Here is a 19463-nt window from a genome sequence, read left to right on the forward strand (position 1 = left end):
ATCAGTTAAAGCTGTAGGAGGGAAGATAATAATATCTTCCAGTCTACATCTCAAGGATTAGTGTGAGCACCACATAAAATAACATGTGACTTGAACAGGGGCTTAATAATTATGAAGTGATAAAAAGAGGAAAAAGAGAAGTATGCACATAAAACAGTAGTGACTCAACATCTGCTAAAGTGTTTTATTAGATTGTCCTATGTTCTTCTGGGAAAAAGCCAGGCCGATTTTATCTTTCTAGCTGTTTATATACACACAGCCCCAAGTAAATGGTATTATATTATCTCAAATTGTTTGTAAGTACAAGGCAGCACATATGGTCTCTGAATTTTCACTCAACTTAATGTGACTTTTAAGAGGTGGTGAAATAGGAGACATTTATCTGTTTCATATTACTCATATAATATACCAGCACTTTATGAAGCACTTTCCAAGCGGGTTAGAGACCAGTGGTAAGCACTGTGCTATAATGTTTTATGTTCTTGGGGGAGAAGGTGATCATTTATTTTGGGTAAGCTATATTTATCAAAAACTGAAATCAATGGAACCACATTGTTTTCTCTATCAGAATGGTTTCTGACCATGATGACATTGTTTTTAGCATTACCACAAATTTATCATTGTGGAGAAGAGCACAGGGTACATTTTTCATTGCTTAGTTTCTGGCAAGAGGAAGACTGCTTTATGTTCTCTTTGGGGACCTATTTTGAAAACTTCCATCAAGAGAGGGCCGTTTAGCAATATTTTTTCCTGGAGCAGATGGTGTTACATTTATTAATATTCCACCTTTTGACTCATCTGGTATGATAAACAAATGTATAAGTTAATGAGAACTGAAAAATTGGAAGAGTAAGAAGGCATTTTACAAATTTCCGATAATATATGAGCCCTGGCATTTCCTTTTTAAAAAATCATTGTATTTTCAGCATTAACTGAAACAATTTTCTCAGGCTCATTGTTTTAAAGGATCGCTGCACAAAATTTTTCATAGGACTTTAGAGGTCTGTTCAGAAAGAATTCAGTGACTCACAGACTTTCTATTTACTTTTACAGTGAGGCTTGAGCCTTTTGCTACTTACTGTGTAAACACGGCACAGATATTTTACATTTTCAACCTTATTTTTTTTTTGTAAAATGAAGATAATTCAGACAAGAATTAGCTGGCAGAAAACAAAGTTCCTAATGTAATGAATGATAGACACTCGCTTTGTTTCCTTTCTTCCATTCTGTAATTTATTTCTTCAGCAAATATTTATTGTCTACTGTATTTGGGGACCTTGATATTCCCAAGTGAACAAAACATGCCAACCCCCCCCCCCAAACAAACCCCAAAACAATAAAACAAACCCTCCTCTTTAGCTGGAGAGACTGACAATATATGATCAACAAAATAAATTAATACATAAACAATATAACAGAGTAAAAGTTTATATATTAAATGGAGAAAATGAGAGAGAGAAGAGGGAAAGGGGGACAATTTGTAGTATTAAACATGTTGGTCAGGGTAGACATTTCAGCGAGGACTTGCAGGAGGGAAGGATAGGAGCCCTATGGTATCTGGGGTAGAGCATTCCAGGCAGAGAACAACTGGGCCAATGATCCCAGGATAAGAAACTTGCAGATATTTTAAAGAAGAACAAAAGGACCTATGTGTTGGGGTAAGAGGGAGATGAAGTGAAAAGGAAAGTACCCCGGAGCTGTAACAAGGGGGCCAGATAACAATTTGTAAGGACTTTGACTTTGAATAAAATAGGAAATCATTGTAGGTTCTTAGAGTAACATGGTCTGGCTTGCTTTCTAAAAAGGTATCTCTGCCTGGGGTCCTGAGAAGTAGCTCTAGGTAGGGACAAGGGTAGAATCAAGAAGACTAGTTAGAAGGGTATTTCAGCAGTAAAGGTGAATAATGTTGATTGCTGACTAAGACCAGGGATTTTACAGTGGAGGTAATGGTAAAATTCTATATTTGAAGGGGAGTCAATGGAGTTTTTCTATGAATTGACTAAAGCAGTGGTCAGCAAACTGCAGCTCACGAGCCACATGTGGCTCTTTGGCCACTTGAGTGTGGCTCTTCCACAAAATACCATGTGCTGGCACGCATGTACAGTGCAATTGAAACTTCGTGGCCCATGCGCAGAAGTCAGTATTTTGTGGAAGAGCCACACTCAAGGGGCCAAAGAGCCGCATGTGGCTCATGACCCGCAGTTTGCCAACCACTGGACTAAAGGATATGAGAGAGGTTAAAATATGATTCCAAAGGTATTGGCCTGAGCTAATGAAAGAATGGATTTGCCATCAGGAGAAATATAGAATGTTAAGGATGGAGCAAGCAGCCTTGGGAATCAGGAGGGTAAAGACCTAGGTTTCAGCTTTGGAAATGTATGATTTGCAATATCTATTAGACATTTTAATAAATATGTCAAGTAGACAGTTGAGTATTCAAGTCTGGAGATTAGATGAGGAGACTAGGCTATATGTTTAAACTCAGAAATTTTCAGTGTATGGATAATAATTAATAATATGAGATTGGAAAATGTTTGTCTCCTCATTTTTGCAGTCTCCCTGTGTTTGTTTTCAGGTATTAGCGAGAGCTACTATGTCCTCAGACTTGGTAAAGTTGCTCAATGTAGTAGGTGTCCTGTAGGGTCCAGTGGCACAGCTTCCATGTTCACCCAAGCTGGGCACTCCAGGTGCATCCCCTGCCCCGTGTGGGCTGTATATAGCCTCCTGTTGTAGCTGAGCATTGATTTCTATTGGCACATTAATGGGAGGGATTTACCCCAAGGCCCATTGGCTGCAAGGACTGACTGCAACCACCGTGGAGGATCAGTTGTACAGGGGCCCACTCACAGACCAGAATGTATTTCAGTGGGGCTCTGGTGCCTGTGAATCCACCCCTTGAGTGTGTCACCTGTGGAGGTGTTTGGATGGTGGTGCTTTGATGTGGTCTGAAGCTATCCATTGTGTGCACTGGCTCTGGGGCCTTCTAGTAGGTTCAGGTTAAGATCAGCCAATACCTGTGTTCTATCTGGCACCACCTGACATGAGCTACAAAGCAATCTGCAGATGGCTGATTCTTATACTGAGCTTGGAGGTATCTGGAGAGGCCACAATGTAAACCAAGACTGGCTGACACTAGTGCTGGAACTGGGGCCACTTAGCAAGAGATATGGGGCACATCAAGGCCAGATACTGCTTATTTGAGAGGTTTTAGGTAAGTCTGAAGCATGAGCCAAGACAGACAATTTGTATGGAAAAGCCACTGGAAACAGCTTGTCAGGGCCCACAAGTTGGTGGGGTGGTCTCTCAGGGAATCACCAGGACCAAGCTAACAGTGTTACCAGGTTGATGGAGACTATGATATGGCCTCTGCCAGCACTTGTCTAGGAGAAAGCTGCCTCTCCAGCTCTCACCCTGATGCCAGTCACTTCAGTTCCTCCCCATATATCCCTGATGGCTTTTGAGCTGCTCCCCCATTGGCGTTCAGAGGAAGTGAGTCCAAGGAAGTCTGTGTTTGAGCCCTTTATGAGGAACTGCCCGAGACTCCAGCAGCCCTCCATTTTACTCAGCCACAATCCCCGCTGGTTTTTACAGCCAGAAGTTTCAGGGACTTCTCCTCCCAACTGGGGGGACTGGTGTGGGGCTGGGACTCTCACTCCTCAGGGAGGAACCCCGCAGCCAAGATATCCTTCCTGATTTTTATCTACCATGTGGGATCAGCCTGTTCCCAATTTTGCCATTCCTACCAGTCTTTTTTAAAAAAAATATATTTTATTGATTTTTTACAGAGAGGAAGGGAGAGGGATAGAGAGCCAGAAACAACAATGTGAGAGAAACATGGATCAGCTGCCTCCCTCACACCCCCTACTGGGGATGTGCCTGCAATCAAGGTTCATGCCCTCGACTGGAATCAAACCCGGGACCCCTGAGTCCGCAGGCTGACGCTCTATCCACTGAGCCAAACTGGTCAGGGCTATTCCTACCAGTCTTGATGTGGCTTCTTTTTTTTTTATCCTTAGTTGTAGGACTTTCATTCAGCTAGATTCCAGGTGGTTCTGAATGATGGTTGATCTGTAGGTTAGCTGTATTTTTTTATGTGGTTCTGGGAGGGTGCAAGTACTGCATTTACCTCTCATTCATTTATTCTTAAATTAATCCACCCATCTCTATGTTCATTTCTTTATAGTTTTGAAAACATTTTTAACACTGGAGAGATAGCAGTTAATATAATCGAACTGCTGAAAGATACTTAACTTGTATATGCTATTTTATCTACCCAATCAATCTATGAATTCGTTACTACTATTATCTCCATTTTATGGAAGAAGATGTTGAAGCTCAGAGAATGAAATTTATTTGCTTAAATTCATTCTATCACTGAGGCAGTGATAGAATGTGGACTTCAACATGGATATGTCTGACTCCAAAGACTTTTGATTTAAACCACTGTGCTATTGGAAGATAATAAAGATTAATTATTGGAGATAATTTATTTGTCATAAATCCCCTCTCCTTAGATTGTATTGCTGAATGTTTATGTAGCAAAATTAACAAGGAAAATCTAGGAAGTACTTAGGGACCTGGGAATTTTATAGTTAGACAAAGTGGTCACTTTTTTTTTTTTTTTTTTTTTTACAACTGGTCATAATTATGATGTTTGTTCTGTAGAAAAGGATAGCTCCCATAGAATAGACTTTGGTATAAAGATGAATGTAAAATAGTGATTCACTTGCTTTGTGATATTGTAAAAAATACACATTTCTTAAATGGGACATGGGTCTGCAGGGTCTTTCCTTCCTGCTTGAACATTTCTCTCCCTTTTACCCGATTAACTAATTTTCACATGCATTGATTCCACTTCTTCCCAGAAGGCATCACTAAACTTTCAAGACCAGGTTAATATTCTCTCCTCGATGTTCCTATAGTGATCAATGTTTACTCTTGTCCTAGCACTTTTCTTCCTCATTGCTTCCTTCCTTCCTGTTTGTTAGTTTGTTCCTTCATTCTTTCCCTCTCTTTTATTCATTCATTATACTAACTTATTTAAGTCAACCTTATTCCACTAAGGACATTTGAGTCCATATAAATTGAAGGTCATATACCTTCCTTTTGTATTTCTATCTCTAGAAACTAGCACAGTGCTGAAAACAGTGTAGAGACTTGATGAAAGAATATTTGCTGAATGAACAACTATGTAGGATGTTTCTATTCAGATTATTACCTAACCTAGAAGCCAAGAAATAACATGTCAACATTCTGAAAGCCTGTTCAATTTTTAATATTAATAGGAACTATTTATTACAATTATTTTAATAGAAATAAACACATTTCTTACCCCTAAAGTATCAGAAACACATAATACTAAATAAATGGGAAGAATATCTTTAACCCCTATCCTTGTTCAAATTTAATTATAATAATCAAATAAACAGTTCATTTTAAGCACATTTGAAATAAAAAAATATCAGAGCGACCTGGCAATAAGTAACATATGACCACTTGAAAGCTGAATTTTTTCTCTTCCTATAATTTTCTGAAACTACAGGGCCTCCAAATGTTATTGTGAAGATAGGCAGGTAAGCATAAAATAGTGAAATCACAGCTCCCAGGCTTGATTTTCCACTAGTTTTATGATCTTGAGCAACATACAAAATCTTCCTGTGTCTTAATTTAACTATAAAATTGTAATATTTACCTCATAAGATTCAAAAGAATAATGCTTAAGATAGTTACAATTATCCTATCTAATAAAAGATGAAATGGGTAATTAACCGTACCTCCGCTACACTTCCCAATGGCTAAATTAGGGCGATATGCAAATTAACTGCCAACAAAGATGGCGGTTAACTGCCAACAAAGATGGCAGTTAATTTGCATACGGGAAACCCAGGCAGCAAGCAAGAGCCGCGGGGGTGCCACCTCGCCTGCAGCCCTGTGATCGCATGGCGATCGGAGGGAGAGAGAGCCGTATCAGGATTAGAGAGCCAGGGTGCAGGCGAGGGGGCACCCCAGCACCCCAGCACCTGACATGCAAAGGTCGGGGATGAAATGACTTTTCCCAACCACATCTGCAAATATCCTGGGGAAGGCATCACGAAGAGTTCACAACTGTCTTACTTGGCAAGGAAGAAAACAGTTGGCAATGGAAACAATCCCTTACATCAAAGTTAAGGTCCCTCTGAGTAAAAAAGAGTATTTCCAAAGTAAAGGAGGGAGCAGGCAAAAATAATAGGTTCTCATGACTTCCACTGAAGATTGAGCATATGACAGAGTCAAAACGAACATACAAATTAAAACAGACAGTGGACATTCAAATGACCCGAATCAACTGTCACTGTTTGTCCCAATAGCAGCAATGCTTATGTGATAATATAGTTTAACAAACATACAAAACAAGTCACATGATAAAAGAAGTTCGGCTTCTAAAGTAAATTGAATATGTTCTTTAAAAATTCTCATGTCCTCCCCTCTGACTATAATTCTTAATTTTCCAATCAGAAAATTACCCCAGGTGATCCAGTAACATGTAGAACTCCAGTAACCTAACTTATTTAAAAAAACAAACATCCCAACCATTTTTAAAATGTTTAAATTGATATTTTAGGGTTAAAATTATAGAAGATATTTAGATCCAAATATGTTTTCTGAATAGAAAATATTTCAGTTTTTGATTTAAAAAAAATAAACATAAAAAAATATAAGTGACACATTTTCCCAAGGAACTCTGAATTAGTACCTTTCCCTCTAACTTTCTTCAAATTAAGAGAATCTATGGAGTTCCCTATACTGCACAAGTTTTAATGAAAGAAAATAAGACTTTCTAAGAGCATCAAATACATGTTTTCTTATTTACAAACATATATACTCTATTCTCTCTCTCTCTCTCTCTCTCACTCTCTTTAAAATATATTCTTACTGATTCAGAGAGGAAGGGAGAGGGAGAGAGATAGAAACATCAATGATGAGAGAGAATCATTGATTGGCTGCCTCCTACACGCCCTGTACTGGGGATCAAGCCCACAACCCAGGCATGTAGCCTGACCTAGAATCAAACTGTGACTTCCTGGATCATAGGTCGATGCTAAACCACTGAGTCACACCGGCCGGGCTCAATTCTTTTTTATAAATTCATTCCAAGGACATATACAACTTGAAAAGCTTTGGAAGTAGTTTCAAAAAACCTGGCTTTTAAATAACAAGAAAACCATTATAGAAGAAAGTTTAAATTAAAAGAAAAAAATGGTTTTAATTTATTCAAGAGTGGGAACATCCTCCATGAAAATGTGTACCTTGACTGTGGATGGCTGGGTGGCCTTATCACACCTTAGGAATTCAAATGCTTTTTACAATGAAAAGAAAGAGAGTTTCATCTCATTTCTCTCCCAGGGTAGATGTCTTTCAACAGAAGGTGGACATCAATAAAAGGAGGGGCTTGCACAATCAATCCAGAAAGTCAGCAATCTATGAATAATCCAGAACCGAGTATTTATCTCCTCTGCCTCACACCCTCCCTCCCAGCCAGTGAGCAAGATAATTACTCTCAAGTCAAGCTAAGTGCCCCCCAGTCACAGTGGCCCAATGCTGACATACAAAGCATACAAATAATTCTCACTCTGGCATAAAAGTGACAACTTTCTTGGAAGAAAAGCAGATACTATAAATTTCTCAAAGTCTTCCTGAAACATTTTTTAAAGTAATTTTTACTTCTTTAGAAAAATGCATACATGGCAAACCATCTGTAATAAAAGGCCCAATCTATAAAATTTTACCTGGTCCTACTCATATCTGCAATCATAACCATATTTACAGACAAATATATCTATAGTAATAAAAGAGTAATATGCTAATTAGACTGGGAGACCTTCCAGGAAACCTTCCAGATGTTCTTCTGGACAAAGCCATGGTGGCGGGGCCGAGGTAGAGGCGGTTAGAGGCCAAGAGGGGAGGGCAGTTGTGGGTGATCAGGCTGGTGGGGGGCGGGGCCGTTGGGGGTAAGCAGACCAGCAGGGGGGGCAGTTGGGGGCAAGCAGGCCATCAGTGGGGGTCAGTTGGAGGTGATTAGGACAGCGGGGGGGGGGGGGCAGTTTGGAGTGAGCAGGCCAGCAGGGGGACAGTTGGAGATGAGCAGGCCAGTGGGGAGGGAAGGTAGGGGCGAGCAGACCAGCAGGGGGGGCAGTTTGGGATGATCAGGCTGGCGAGGGGGTATTTGGGGGCAAGTAGGCCGGCAGCGGGGGGGGGGGGAAGTTGGGGGTGAGCAGGCTGGAAGGCAGAGTGGTTAGAGGCAATAAGGCAGGCAGGCAGGCAGGTGAGTGGTTAGGAGCCAGCAGTCCCAGATTGCGAGAGGGATGTCCGACTGCTGGTTTAGTCCCGATCCCTGTAAACTGTCAGTATGACATCCTTCGAGGGGTCCCAAATTGGAGAGGGTGCAGGCCAGGCTGAGGAACACACCCTCCCCCATGCACGAATTTCATGCACCAGGTCACTAGTTGGTAATGAAAAGCAATCCTTCCACGTTTTTATTTAATGTACTTATTTGTTAAAAGGTAAAAAGAAAGAATTTCAAGATTACTTGGGACAACTGTGAGGATCACAAATGAAGCAAACATTTTTTGGACGAGAGTAATGCAAAAGCTGGAGCAATAAGACTGTCAATGGGTAGTGTTACACCCCCCCCCCCCCACTACGCCCAGTTCATCTTCCACTCCCTCCCAGGTTCCTACCAACTCCCTTTAGTTTGGTTCTGTTCTCCTTTTTCCCCCCTTAAGGGAAGATACAAAGATTCCCACCCCCAAAGCAATCAGATAACTTAGGGAACCAAAGGAACTTCTTAGAGAATGTTCCTATTGACATTAAAATATTGAGATGCAATGCCTCCCTTCCATTTTACAGCTTTGCACATAAAATAATTAAGATACATTTCTTTATGAATGAAAAATCAAGAAATCATTCTAACTTCCTTTCAAGAAGCTTTCCACCATCAAGTTATTTTTCGAAAGCCACCTTGTTTTTGCTTTTTCCTTTTTGCTTGGGTTTGTTGGAAGGTGGCCGGAGTTGGCAAACCCACCTGGAAGCGTTTCCATGCCTTTGGCTTTGGTCTAGGGAGCCTAAAGATCTACTACTTATATGCTATCCTAAATTCTTTGAGAGAAAACAAATGAAAGATTCTTTCTAGGACAACTTTTGCCAGTATCTGGTGAGGAATGGTGTGCAATGGAAAACTTATCTTGGCAAAAGCTTTTAGGGAATTTCTGAGTGCCTAGCCTAAATTGTTGCCATCCACTACTTCATCCTCCCTTTTCTCTCAGGGAAACAATTATGTCCCTCCGTTGATTTGATTTCCTAATAAGGTATTTTCATTTCTCTTTGTTCCCACTGCATTATCATACTCCAAACCACAAAGAGATTCACATTGTGATTTGCAAAATTTCTTTACTGTTGTTTTCTACTATCCTTTAAAAATATCTTTTTATTGATTTTGAGAGAGAGAGGAAGGGAAAAAGAGAGAGAGAGAAAGACACATTGATAGGCCACCTCCTGCACGCCCCCCACTGGGGATCTGGTGACCTCTTGATGCATGGGACAGTGCTCAATCCACTGAGCAACACAGCCAAGCTACTATCCTCCTTTTAAAATCCCCAATTTAGCCCAGCCAGAGTGGCTCAATGGTTGAACATCGACCTATGAACCAGGAGGTCACAGTTTGACTCCCGGTCAGGGCACATGCCCAGGTTGTGACCCTTCAGGCAGCCGATCAATGATTCTCATCATTGATGTTTCTATCTTTCTCTCCTTCTCCCTTCCTCTCTGAAATCAATAAAAATATATTAAAAACAAAGAAAATAAATAAAATCTCCAATTTAGCCTTTATTTTTAAATTTTATCTTTTAGCATTTAATACTTACATAGCTCAAATACTATGAAATATTTTAAATAAAACTATTTTAAACATGCAGGGAAGTATAGAACAAACAAAAATTCAGTTTTAACAAATGTTAATATTTTGTCATTTGTTTCAAATTACACACACACACACACACACACACACACACACAGCTTACAGAAATAATTGAAATCACTTTTGTAACTCACATCTGACCCCATGCTCTATTTCCAGATGAAACCACTATTCTGAATCAGTATCCTCCCTGTTCATTTTTTAAACAATACTCACTCTTTACATTGTGACTATGTAAATATATTTATACAGTAGTCCCCCTTGATTGTACTTCCTCTCTTATTCAGTTTTTGGATATTCCTGGAGATAATAATTGCCTCATTTAAAATTATGCTCTCCACTAGAATGTAAATATCAGGGGGGCAGAGAATTTTATGCTTTGGTCATAGAAATATTTTCAACAGTTAGATCCATATTTGTTGAATGAATGAATGAACAGATGCTTTCAATTTCCCTTAGGATAAACTTTAAAATATTTATCATAGTTGACAAAGCCCTCTAATTAGAGTTGGCCTTTTCCTAGCTTGCCTGTATCACCTTCTTCCCCTACGCCCCACATATTCAGTTCTTTACTCTATGTCCAAAACATTCTTCTCTGACATGTTAGTTTGATCAACTCCCATTTTACTTTAATGCTTGCATGTATGCAATTAATTGAAGAGACAACTTTAAACCTTAGTTAAGTAGCTTCCACTGATATAATGGTGCTCCGGCACCATTCTGTTCTCTGCTATTAACACTCAATATCTTATCATTTAGCAATATTTAGGAGGATGATTTATTTGAGGGCACAGATCCTGTTCCCTATTCACTGTTAACATAAATATCTGATGACTGTTAAATAAGTAATAGCTACTTGATGTCCTCAATGAAAATAAGGTGAAGTAGTCGTGACATTGTCTATTTTGCTGTCATCATCCTTTTATAATCTTCTTTCTTTCTTTTCTTTCTAGTTTTCATGCCAGATTCTCTTCCTTTCTCTTTCTAACTCAACTCTGAGTCCCTGATTCCTGCTAGTTTATGATGGATTTTAAGAATATGGCTAGCTTAAAATTTATATTAATGGCTTTATTGATGAAAACACATCCTTAAAATATAATGCAAAATTATATGCATATATGTTTACACACACATATATATGTGTATGAAAAAGTAACCAACAATCCCACCATTCATTAACATCTTTTCTTATCAGTAGGTAACTTTCATTTCAGACATCTTTCTCTTCTTAAAAAAATATTTTATTGATTTTTACAGAGAGGAACGGAGAGGGATAGAGAGTTAGAAACATATAACAGCTGCCTCTTGCACGCCCCCTATTGGGGAACAAGCCCACAACCAAGGTATATGCCCTTGATCAGAATCGAACCCTGGACCCTTCAGTCCGCAGGCTGACCCTATATCCACTGAGCCAAACTGGTTAGGGCATTTCAGACACATTCCTAAGAATTTATATAAGTCTATAGATAAATACAAAGACAGTAATGTCAGTTGATTGCCACTCCTAGTTGTTTTTCTAAATAATTATTCCATTCTAAGTGGGTTCAGATCTCTTAACTGTGCTGACAATCTTATACAGTTTTGTTAGAATTAATTTAATTAACATTGGTAAGATACTTAAGCAGTTCCTGGCACACAGGAAGCATAAACTATGAGTTAGTTACTATTACCACAGTGAGGGCACTGACCCAAAGGTGACCTGAACTCTCATGTTGTAGGCTGAAGTGAGGTAACTATAAGCCAAGTGGGTAGAAGAAAAGCTTCCTGAAGCTAGCTAACCCAGGCATCTCTGTGGCGGCTTTTAGGATAGCTGCAGCCATCAGAGCAGTCTCTGGCTAGCAGCTCCAAGTGACCTGTTAGGTTGCATCAGAGTCACTGAGATAGGATTGCAAACAGCTACAGGCTCTTTGGAAAAGTGCTGTAGATCTCACTTAAATGTTAAAGTTCACATAATATCAATGGGGAGATCTCCCCATGTTTGCACTTATTCCCGCTCCCCACATACATACACACACTCACAAATACACACATAGCTAGAGGAATCATTTCCTTCTTCTGCTGAAAACCCTCTACTGGCCCCACATTGTCTATAGGATAAAGTCCAAACTTTTTGGTTAAAGGCTAGAATCATTGGATGGTCCTAATTCCTACGTTTGTCTTCATTTGTCCTCTCCCCATCGTTTCACTGCAGGTTGACACACACTGACTAAGTGCTACCTCTGTGCCAGGGAGTAAGTACATCGTGGACAGAAAAGAAAACACATGCATGGATGTGGAAGAACCACATAGCACTGTGTGTAGATGACAATTACAAGCAGCCCTTTACACTAGAATGAAAATGAAAGTTATAAAGTGGTGGTGATTGACACTGGAAAGGTCATTGGAGGAATGGGAGAGAGGGAATTTTGTGTGCCATGTTGAAATACTTGGAGTATATCTATAGAGATATGAAAATGCTGGTAAGTGCTGAGCAATGAAATAAAAGGGATAACTCTGTATTTTGGATACATTACCTAGTAGCAAGATGAATAGTAGACTTAGAGGCATGTGGTATAAATTTGGGAGTAGGGAAATAAACTAGGAAATTATTGTAATAGCCAACTGTGAGAGGAGGAGAACATACTCACGGGAAGAGGTGTACAGATGGAGGGAGCAGAGGGAGTAAGAATATTTAGCAATTCAAACTGCCAGGTGTGATCGTGACTAGACAAGGTGCTCAGGAATAGGGAAGAGTCAATGATTTTTGGTTGGGGCAACTAGGAGAAGAATGGTCCATTAATAGCCTTGATGCTTACCCACTTTCTAAGATGTTCTGCACTTTTGTATTACGTGAACTCCAAGATTATGCCTCAAGAGTAAACTTGCCCAAATTCTTCAGGGTTAGGTAGGCCCTCCTCTATTTTTTCATCCACTTTGTTCATTTTTACCTATAGCCTTTAATATACTATATTACCAGTGTAGATGCTTTTCTCCCACTAGATTATAAGTTTTTTTGAAAACATAGACTGTATTTTACATTTTATATTTCCAGTTCCTATTACATTTTCTGGAACAAACTGTAAGGCCTTACTTTGTTAAATTAATTAATTCACTATTGAAAAGCTCAAAGATATCTCAAAGTGATCTTGCTTAAAATCAAACTATTTTTATGAAAGAATGCATTTATTTCTCCAGCCTTCAAGGCAGATTATTTGGTACCCTTACTTAATATTTACTCTAGCCAATTCATCTGTATATCCTCTTGATTCTACTCCAAAGTCTATTTCAAATTTTCCAATGCACAGTTCAGGCAAGGACACTAAGAAATCTTGCCTGCAGTGCCAACCTGCGGTAATCACCCAACTGGTCTCCCTGATCCCACTTTCTATCCCTCTCCAAATTATTCTCCCGCATGGAAATTAGAATAATATTTTAAAGGTATACATACAATCATGTGTTTCCCCTTGTATTTAATAATAAATACTTATATCTTGGGCATGTTCTACAAGGCTCTATCTGTCCTAGCCCCTGAGGCCTTTCTGATCTCTTCTGACATCATTTTCCCATTTGCTTCCCCATATGTAGACCTTCACATGTGCTTCTTACTTAGCCAGAAAGGCTCTTCTCATGATTCTTTTTGCTAGCTATTTCTATTTAACATTTAAGTCTCAGTTAATTTTCACTCCTTCAGAGAGATCTTGTATAGCCACACATTTAAATTATGTCTTTCCTAATATTTTCATTTAAAATATCTCATTCTTTTACTTTATATTACTTAAACAATTTTCTATACATATGTGTGTGTTTATGTATGTCTCTATGTGTGACAGAGAGAGCAAGAGAGGAGAAAATTAATGTTTCTCTTCTAATAAGATGATAATATATATAAGAACCACATCTGGTTTTCAATCTCAGTTTCTCTACCATGTATTTTATAATGCAAATAAGAAGGAGAAATATTTTTTCTGCTGAATGAATATGGAAGCAGACCATGTCCATTGTCAGCAGAATAGTTTTACAAAATGTAGGACAAGAAATATTATACTCACTTTCAAGGTGCTTAACCATGCAGATAGTTGAATCGGCAAGATAGTTATTCAATTTAATAACAGTACATGTTGAAATTAGATATTTGAAAAAAGTAAAGAAATAGTAGAAAAGTAAAGACCACAATACTACTCCTCATTTCCCTCCCACAAAAACCAATCATGTTCGTTTTTCTTTCTGACATGTTACTGTGTGTGTATGCAAGTGAGCTATAGTTCATCTATTCAAATAAATTTATTGAAGGCTATGTGTTCAGCACTGAGTTGGTTTTGGGATATATAAGAGTATCAGACCCTGACTGGTTTGGCTCAGTGGATAGAGTGTTGGCCTGTGGACTGAAGGGTCCCAGGTTCGATTCCAGTCAAGGGCATGTGCCTTGATTGTGGGCACATCCCCAGTCGGAGATGTGCAGGAGGCAGCTGAATCGATATTTCTCTCTCATTGATGTTTCCAACTCTCTATCACACTCCCTTTATCTCTGTAAAAACTCAATAAAATATATTAAAAAAAAAAAGAGTATCAGAAAGCTCATTGTCCTATAGTAAAAAATAGGATTCAAATGCTAACACACGGCACTTAGATATTGCATTAAATCAGAATTTTTTTTTTTTTTTTTAAGAAAAGGAACGTTTTCTGTATAAATACCAATCACTGAAAACAAAGCTTTAATGTGAGTTGGTCTCAAAAGGCCCAGGATCTCAGGACTTTGAGAACCAGGCTTTTGGAATAAACTAATACAACTACCAGGAATAGTTTCTTGTCCTGTGAGGGATTGAAATTAACACTGTGGATGCTATAATCTTCTAGCCTAAAGCTGTGCTAAATCCATTTTAATTTTAAAACCATTTGATGACCTGACATAGTACGTGGTGGGCCCTCTTATCGAGATTTTAAAAAAAATATCCAAGTAGATAATAATTTATTTTGTCTGTACCACAATCTATATAGTTTTTAATAAGGGTTGTGGATGAAAATTATAAAATTAAGCTAGATCTATGACCACTTCAACAGTCCCATCTTGTAGTTTGGATTTTAAAAATACTTTTCCAGCATAAATGAAGCATCGAGATGTTTTTTTCTCTATTTTCTTTGAAAACTTAGTCTCAAAGGACCACTCCTCATACTCTTATTTGCACAAATCTGTTAATTAACTGGAATCATATTTTTATCTTTTTGCCTCCCTCATTAAGTTAAGATAGAGGTTGTATCTTTATTTCAGTGAGGCAAACAGGCATATAACATACATTGAATAAATTATAAAGAAAGATGAAAGCTATCATATGCTGTTTTTATATTGTAAAAATTAGAAATATAATTTTTAGAACACAATGACACATTCCTTAACATGTTTTGCAGAAAATAAACCCAAACCAAAATAACACAAAACAAACACCCCCTACCATACCCCCTAAAAAACTAAACAAAAAACAATCAGACATCAGTCATGCCCTGTGCTGACAGTATTTAAAAACTCATTAGTTGGAAGTCCCTGGTTTAGATTAAGGAAAAGCACTAAGAGAAACAAAGAGTTTTAGATCAATATTTACCCAATTCTGTGTAACCTTTTTACTCTTGGATATGTCATGACATATCTTAGTTTCTTCCTGGCCAATAGCTCTTTCCTCCTCAAATGACAGTAACCTGGGGTCCTGCATAGAAATTTCTGAGGCCGAACCGGTTTGGCTCAGTGAATGGGGCGTCAGCCTGCGGACTCAAGGGTCCCGGGTTCGATTCCGGTTAAGGGCATGTGCCCTGGTTGCGGGCACATCCCCAGTGGGGGGCGTGCAGGAGGCAGCTGATCGATCTGATCTCTCTCATCAATGTTTCTGACTCTCTGTCCCTCTCCCTTCTTCTCTGTGAAAAATCAATAAAATATATATTTTTTTTTTTTTAAAAAAGAAATTTCTGAGAATATCCTCAGGATGGCATGAGAACCTGGGGATTCTGATCTAGTTTGGTGGGAAGGGTGGGAATATAAGCCAATCTCTCTGTAAGATCTATAGATTTTCACAATTAGCCAGGTGTTGGGGAGGTTTCTGTTCTGAAGGAAATTCATACACCAAGGCCATCAAGATGAAAAATGCTTGTTGATGTGACTCCCTCCTCCCATGTTTGTGTCTTCTTCAGGGTTTTTTTTTTTTTTTTTTTTTTTTTTTAAGAGAGAGCTGCACCTATGCTGACATTGTGATACATGTACTAGTACCTGTAAGGTCATCAGTGGGCCAGGACCCCAGTTGGCACGCCTTGCAGGTGTACTCGTCAGAGACATACTCGTTCTCTTTACATGGTGTACAGGTCCAACAGCAGCTGACTTCTCCCTTCCGGATCACCTAAGGCAAATATTTAAAATTCTGATTATTTCTTTGCATAGATAAAAATCCAGCAAAATCTCTTATTCAAATGTATTGCTTTGTATAGCAGAAAGGGCTTTACATAAACTATTTCAAATGTTACCAGATGGGCAGTGTAAGTATTAATGTTCTCATTAAATAATTAAAGAAACAGGCTAAGTAACCAGTTCAGTATCATAACATTGCTGGTGATAGGGTCAAGAATTAAATTAAATGTAAGTCTTTGGATAATTAGCTTTAGATACCTGTATTTAATTAAGTGCCTGTGTTTTGTTCACATATAAATACACATACATCTACATATATGTGTATGTAACTGAATTTTCCTGAGACTGTGCCTCTCTTTCCCTCAAATTAAAAATTTTTCCTCTATAGTTACCTTGGCTTCCTCCCAATAGCTAAACATTTTAGCAAAAAACATTGTACATCTGCTAAAGTTAAAAAAAAATCTATCCATATTGTTAAAAAAATAATTAGGAATTTGTATTGAATGAAGAGGGAGAATTTGAACTTTTTTTGGGAGCTCATCACTTGGTATCTGTTTCTACTAAAAATCTGGTTCAATAATTCAGCCATTCCTTCTTATTCTAGTAGCTTTCATTTGCTTGGGATGAAGGTGGATAGGGATAAGGTCATTGAGACTATTATATACCTCTTCATCTATTTGATTTTTTTAAGGCAATAGAAAAGAACTGAAGCAATTTGACAGTTGAAAGAGTTTCAGATGTTATTTTTTAGAAATGGATGCCTTTTCCCACCCCACTCCTGGTTCATGAATAGCCTCTGTGGAATAGAGATAGATTCATTAAACATTCCTATAAATAATTAAAACTGTGATTAATAACCAGCAATAACCAGACACAGCAATGATTACACTCTATTTCTTGTCTTAGTTGCTGACAATATTAAGGATCTTTGCTAATAATAATGTCTAGATATTTATAGCCAAATACAGTTGTAAGGTGGCACCTCTTTCTTATTTTGTAGCACCCTTGTGCTGGCTCTCCACACTGCAATGATACAAGTAGGGCAAGCATGTCAAACTCAAAGGCTAACATGGGCCAAATAAACGAGGCATGCAGCCCACGGGCCATGCGTTTGACATGCTTGAAGTAGGGAATGGTGACGAAAAAGGTTAAAATGTCCTTTCTTTTTAATAACCAGAGAAGTGAGACAAAATTGCTAACTAGACCTGTTTAATTGAGCTAAAGTATTCTCTCTAATGATATTGACTATTTTCTGGCTATTTAGTGAATGCCATATGCTGTTATCTCTGTATCACAAAGCTGATTTTATTTTACTCATTTATTTTCCCCAGGGAGGAAATGGAGGCATAGTGAGCTCATACAGCATAATGGGTAAATGAAGAATCAAACAGTAGCTGTTGGACTTCAAGACGCGTGTTCTTAAACACTGAGGCTTTTTGGTCTATATAAAGATTGAGTTCATGATATTTTGGAAGATGTACTGGCCTGAGAATCAAGAGGTACCATGGCTCTAGTCTTACTTATACCCACTAAGTAAATGTGCATCCTGCAGCTGATCCTATTTCTTCAAACGAATACCATTGCTTTTAAAATACACCTACTTTTATAGGGTTTCCTGAGGATTTCTTTTTAATGTCAAATACAGTAGCTAAAACTAAATGCCCACTTAACTTTTTCAGAGATCAATTAATGGACAGCCTGGTCAAATTCAAAGCCCTTTGATGTACAGAGTTTTATAAATGGAACTATTCTACCATCCGGCAAAGTTTAATAAAAAACCTGCCTAGATGGATAGTATGTAGTTTGTGCACTTGTCTCTCTTTACTAAAATACACTCAGGAATCTTGTTCCAATAACAGAATTTAAGGATTAAAAAATACCACAGTGATTTGTGAACTGTAGAATGCTAAAAATGTTAACTGTTTTACTAGTAGTGTGCATATAAATATTCATCCAGAGAAATTAATTTCATTTTTGGGGTAATTTCAACCACACTGGTAAAAAATGGTAAAACTATCATTGGACAAGTACTAGTAATGCAATCAGACACATTTCAAATACTGAAGAATTCTCTTTCTTAGCAGGGCCTGGCAAACAAAAGCAGTTGCATTTTTCCTTCTAGGAATATGCTGACTTCCTGTGGTTCAATTCATACTGGTTTGTGAATTTCATTTTTTTACCAGAATAAGTTTATACCCTTCTCCAAGATTAATTCAAATATTACAATATTATTTTGAATCAGTGGTGACAAGTAATATGTCTCCTTCTGATCATTCAAAACTGATTTGTTTTACTTTATTTCACTTGTTATATATGTTCTGTTCACATTCATTTTGAATACAAGAGATGTTGACAACTCTCTTTCATAGTAATTCCCATTCTTTTTGAAGTAGTTCTGCTTTCTTTATGAATAAAAATATGTAACATATTTGAATCTTTGCTAAACTAATGTCCTTTCATGGACTCAACTAAGTTAGTAAATCTGAACAATGCCATAAGATGTTGATATCATTAATGAAGTTGCTAAGTGACAACCTTAAAACATATTAAGAAAATGTTGATAGGAAACCAAGATGGCGGCATAGGTTAACGCGGAGTTTGCTGCCTCGAGCAACCACTTCAAAAATACAACTAAAAGACGGAACGGACATCATCCAGAACCACAGGAAGGCTGGCTGAGTGGAAGTTCTACAACTAGGAGGAACCGAGAATCAGAGGAGGCGCAGTGCTGAAGTAAAATACTAAGGTGCGGAGTGCGCGCAGCGCGGGCTGGTGGCTGAGGGCGCAGTTGTCTGTTTCAATCCGGAGGGAGCCTCAGACTCTGAGATCCAGATCCGGGCGAGTCTCTAGGGATCCAGACTCAAACGGGAGAAGCGGGACTGTCTGGCTATGGTCCCTCCGAGGTTTGCAGCGGTTGCTGGGACAGAGAGGCAGAGCCCCTGGGGATGGACTGAGAGTAGCCATAACTGTTCCTTCCTCCGCCCTGTTGATCCTGTGGGACCCGCCCCGCCCAAGCCCTGCACAGAGCCATTTGCCAGATAGCCTCAGGCAAAGGCTAGATTAGTACCTCCCTAGAGGACAGAAGTTCTCCCACTGCAAACACAGCTGATTCTCACAGCCAGTTGGCCTGGAGTTCAAGGAGTAATT

At 38.6% G+C, this 19463-nt stretch overlaps 1 protein-coding gene across 3 annotated transcripts in view; it reads right to left on the reverse strand.

Moving 5' to 3' along the window:
• Positions 1-19463, reverse strand: part of GRM5 (glutamate metabotropic receptor 5) — a 443750-nt gene that overhangs the window by 65941 nt on the left and 358346 nt on the right. For all 3 annotated transcript variants that reach the window (XM_070425829.1, XM_070425827.1, XM_070425828.1), the window contains exon 7: positions 16182-16308. In XM_070425829.1, coding sequence (XP_070281930.1) covers positions 16182-16308 — 127 coding nt within the window. The remainder of the gene's footprint in view (positions 1-16181; positions 16309-19463) is intronic.

Source organism: Myotis yumanensis, unplaced genomic scaffold (assembly GCF_028538775.1).
Source record: "Myotis yumanensis isolate MYYU_CA2020_CCGP unplaced genomic scaffold, mMyoYum1.0.hap1 SCAF_10, whole genome shotgun sequence".
NCBI classification, from domain to species: Eukaryota; Metazoa; Chordata; class Mammalia; order Chiroptera; family Vespertilionidae; genus Myotis; species Myotis yumanensis.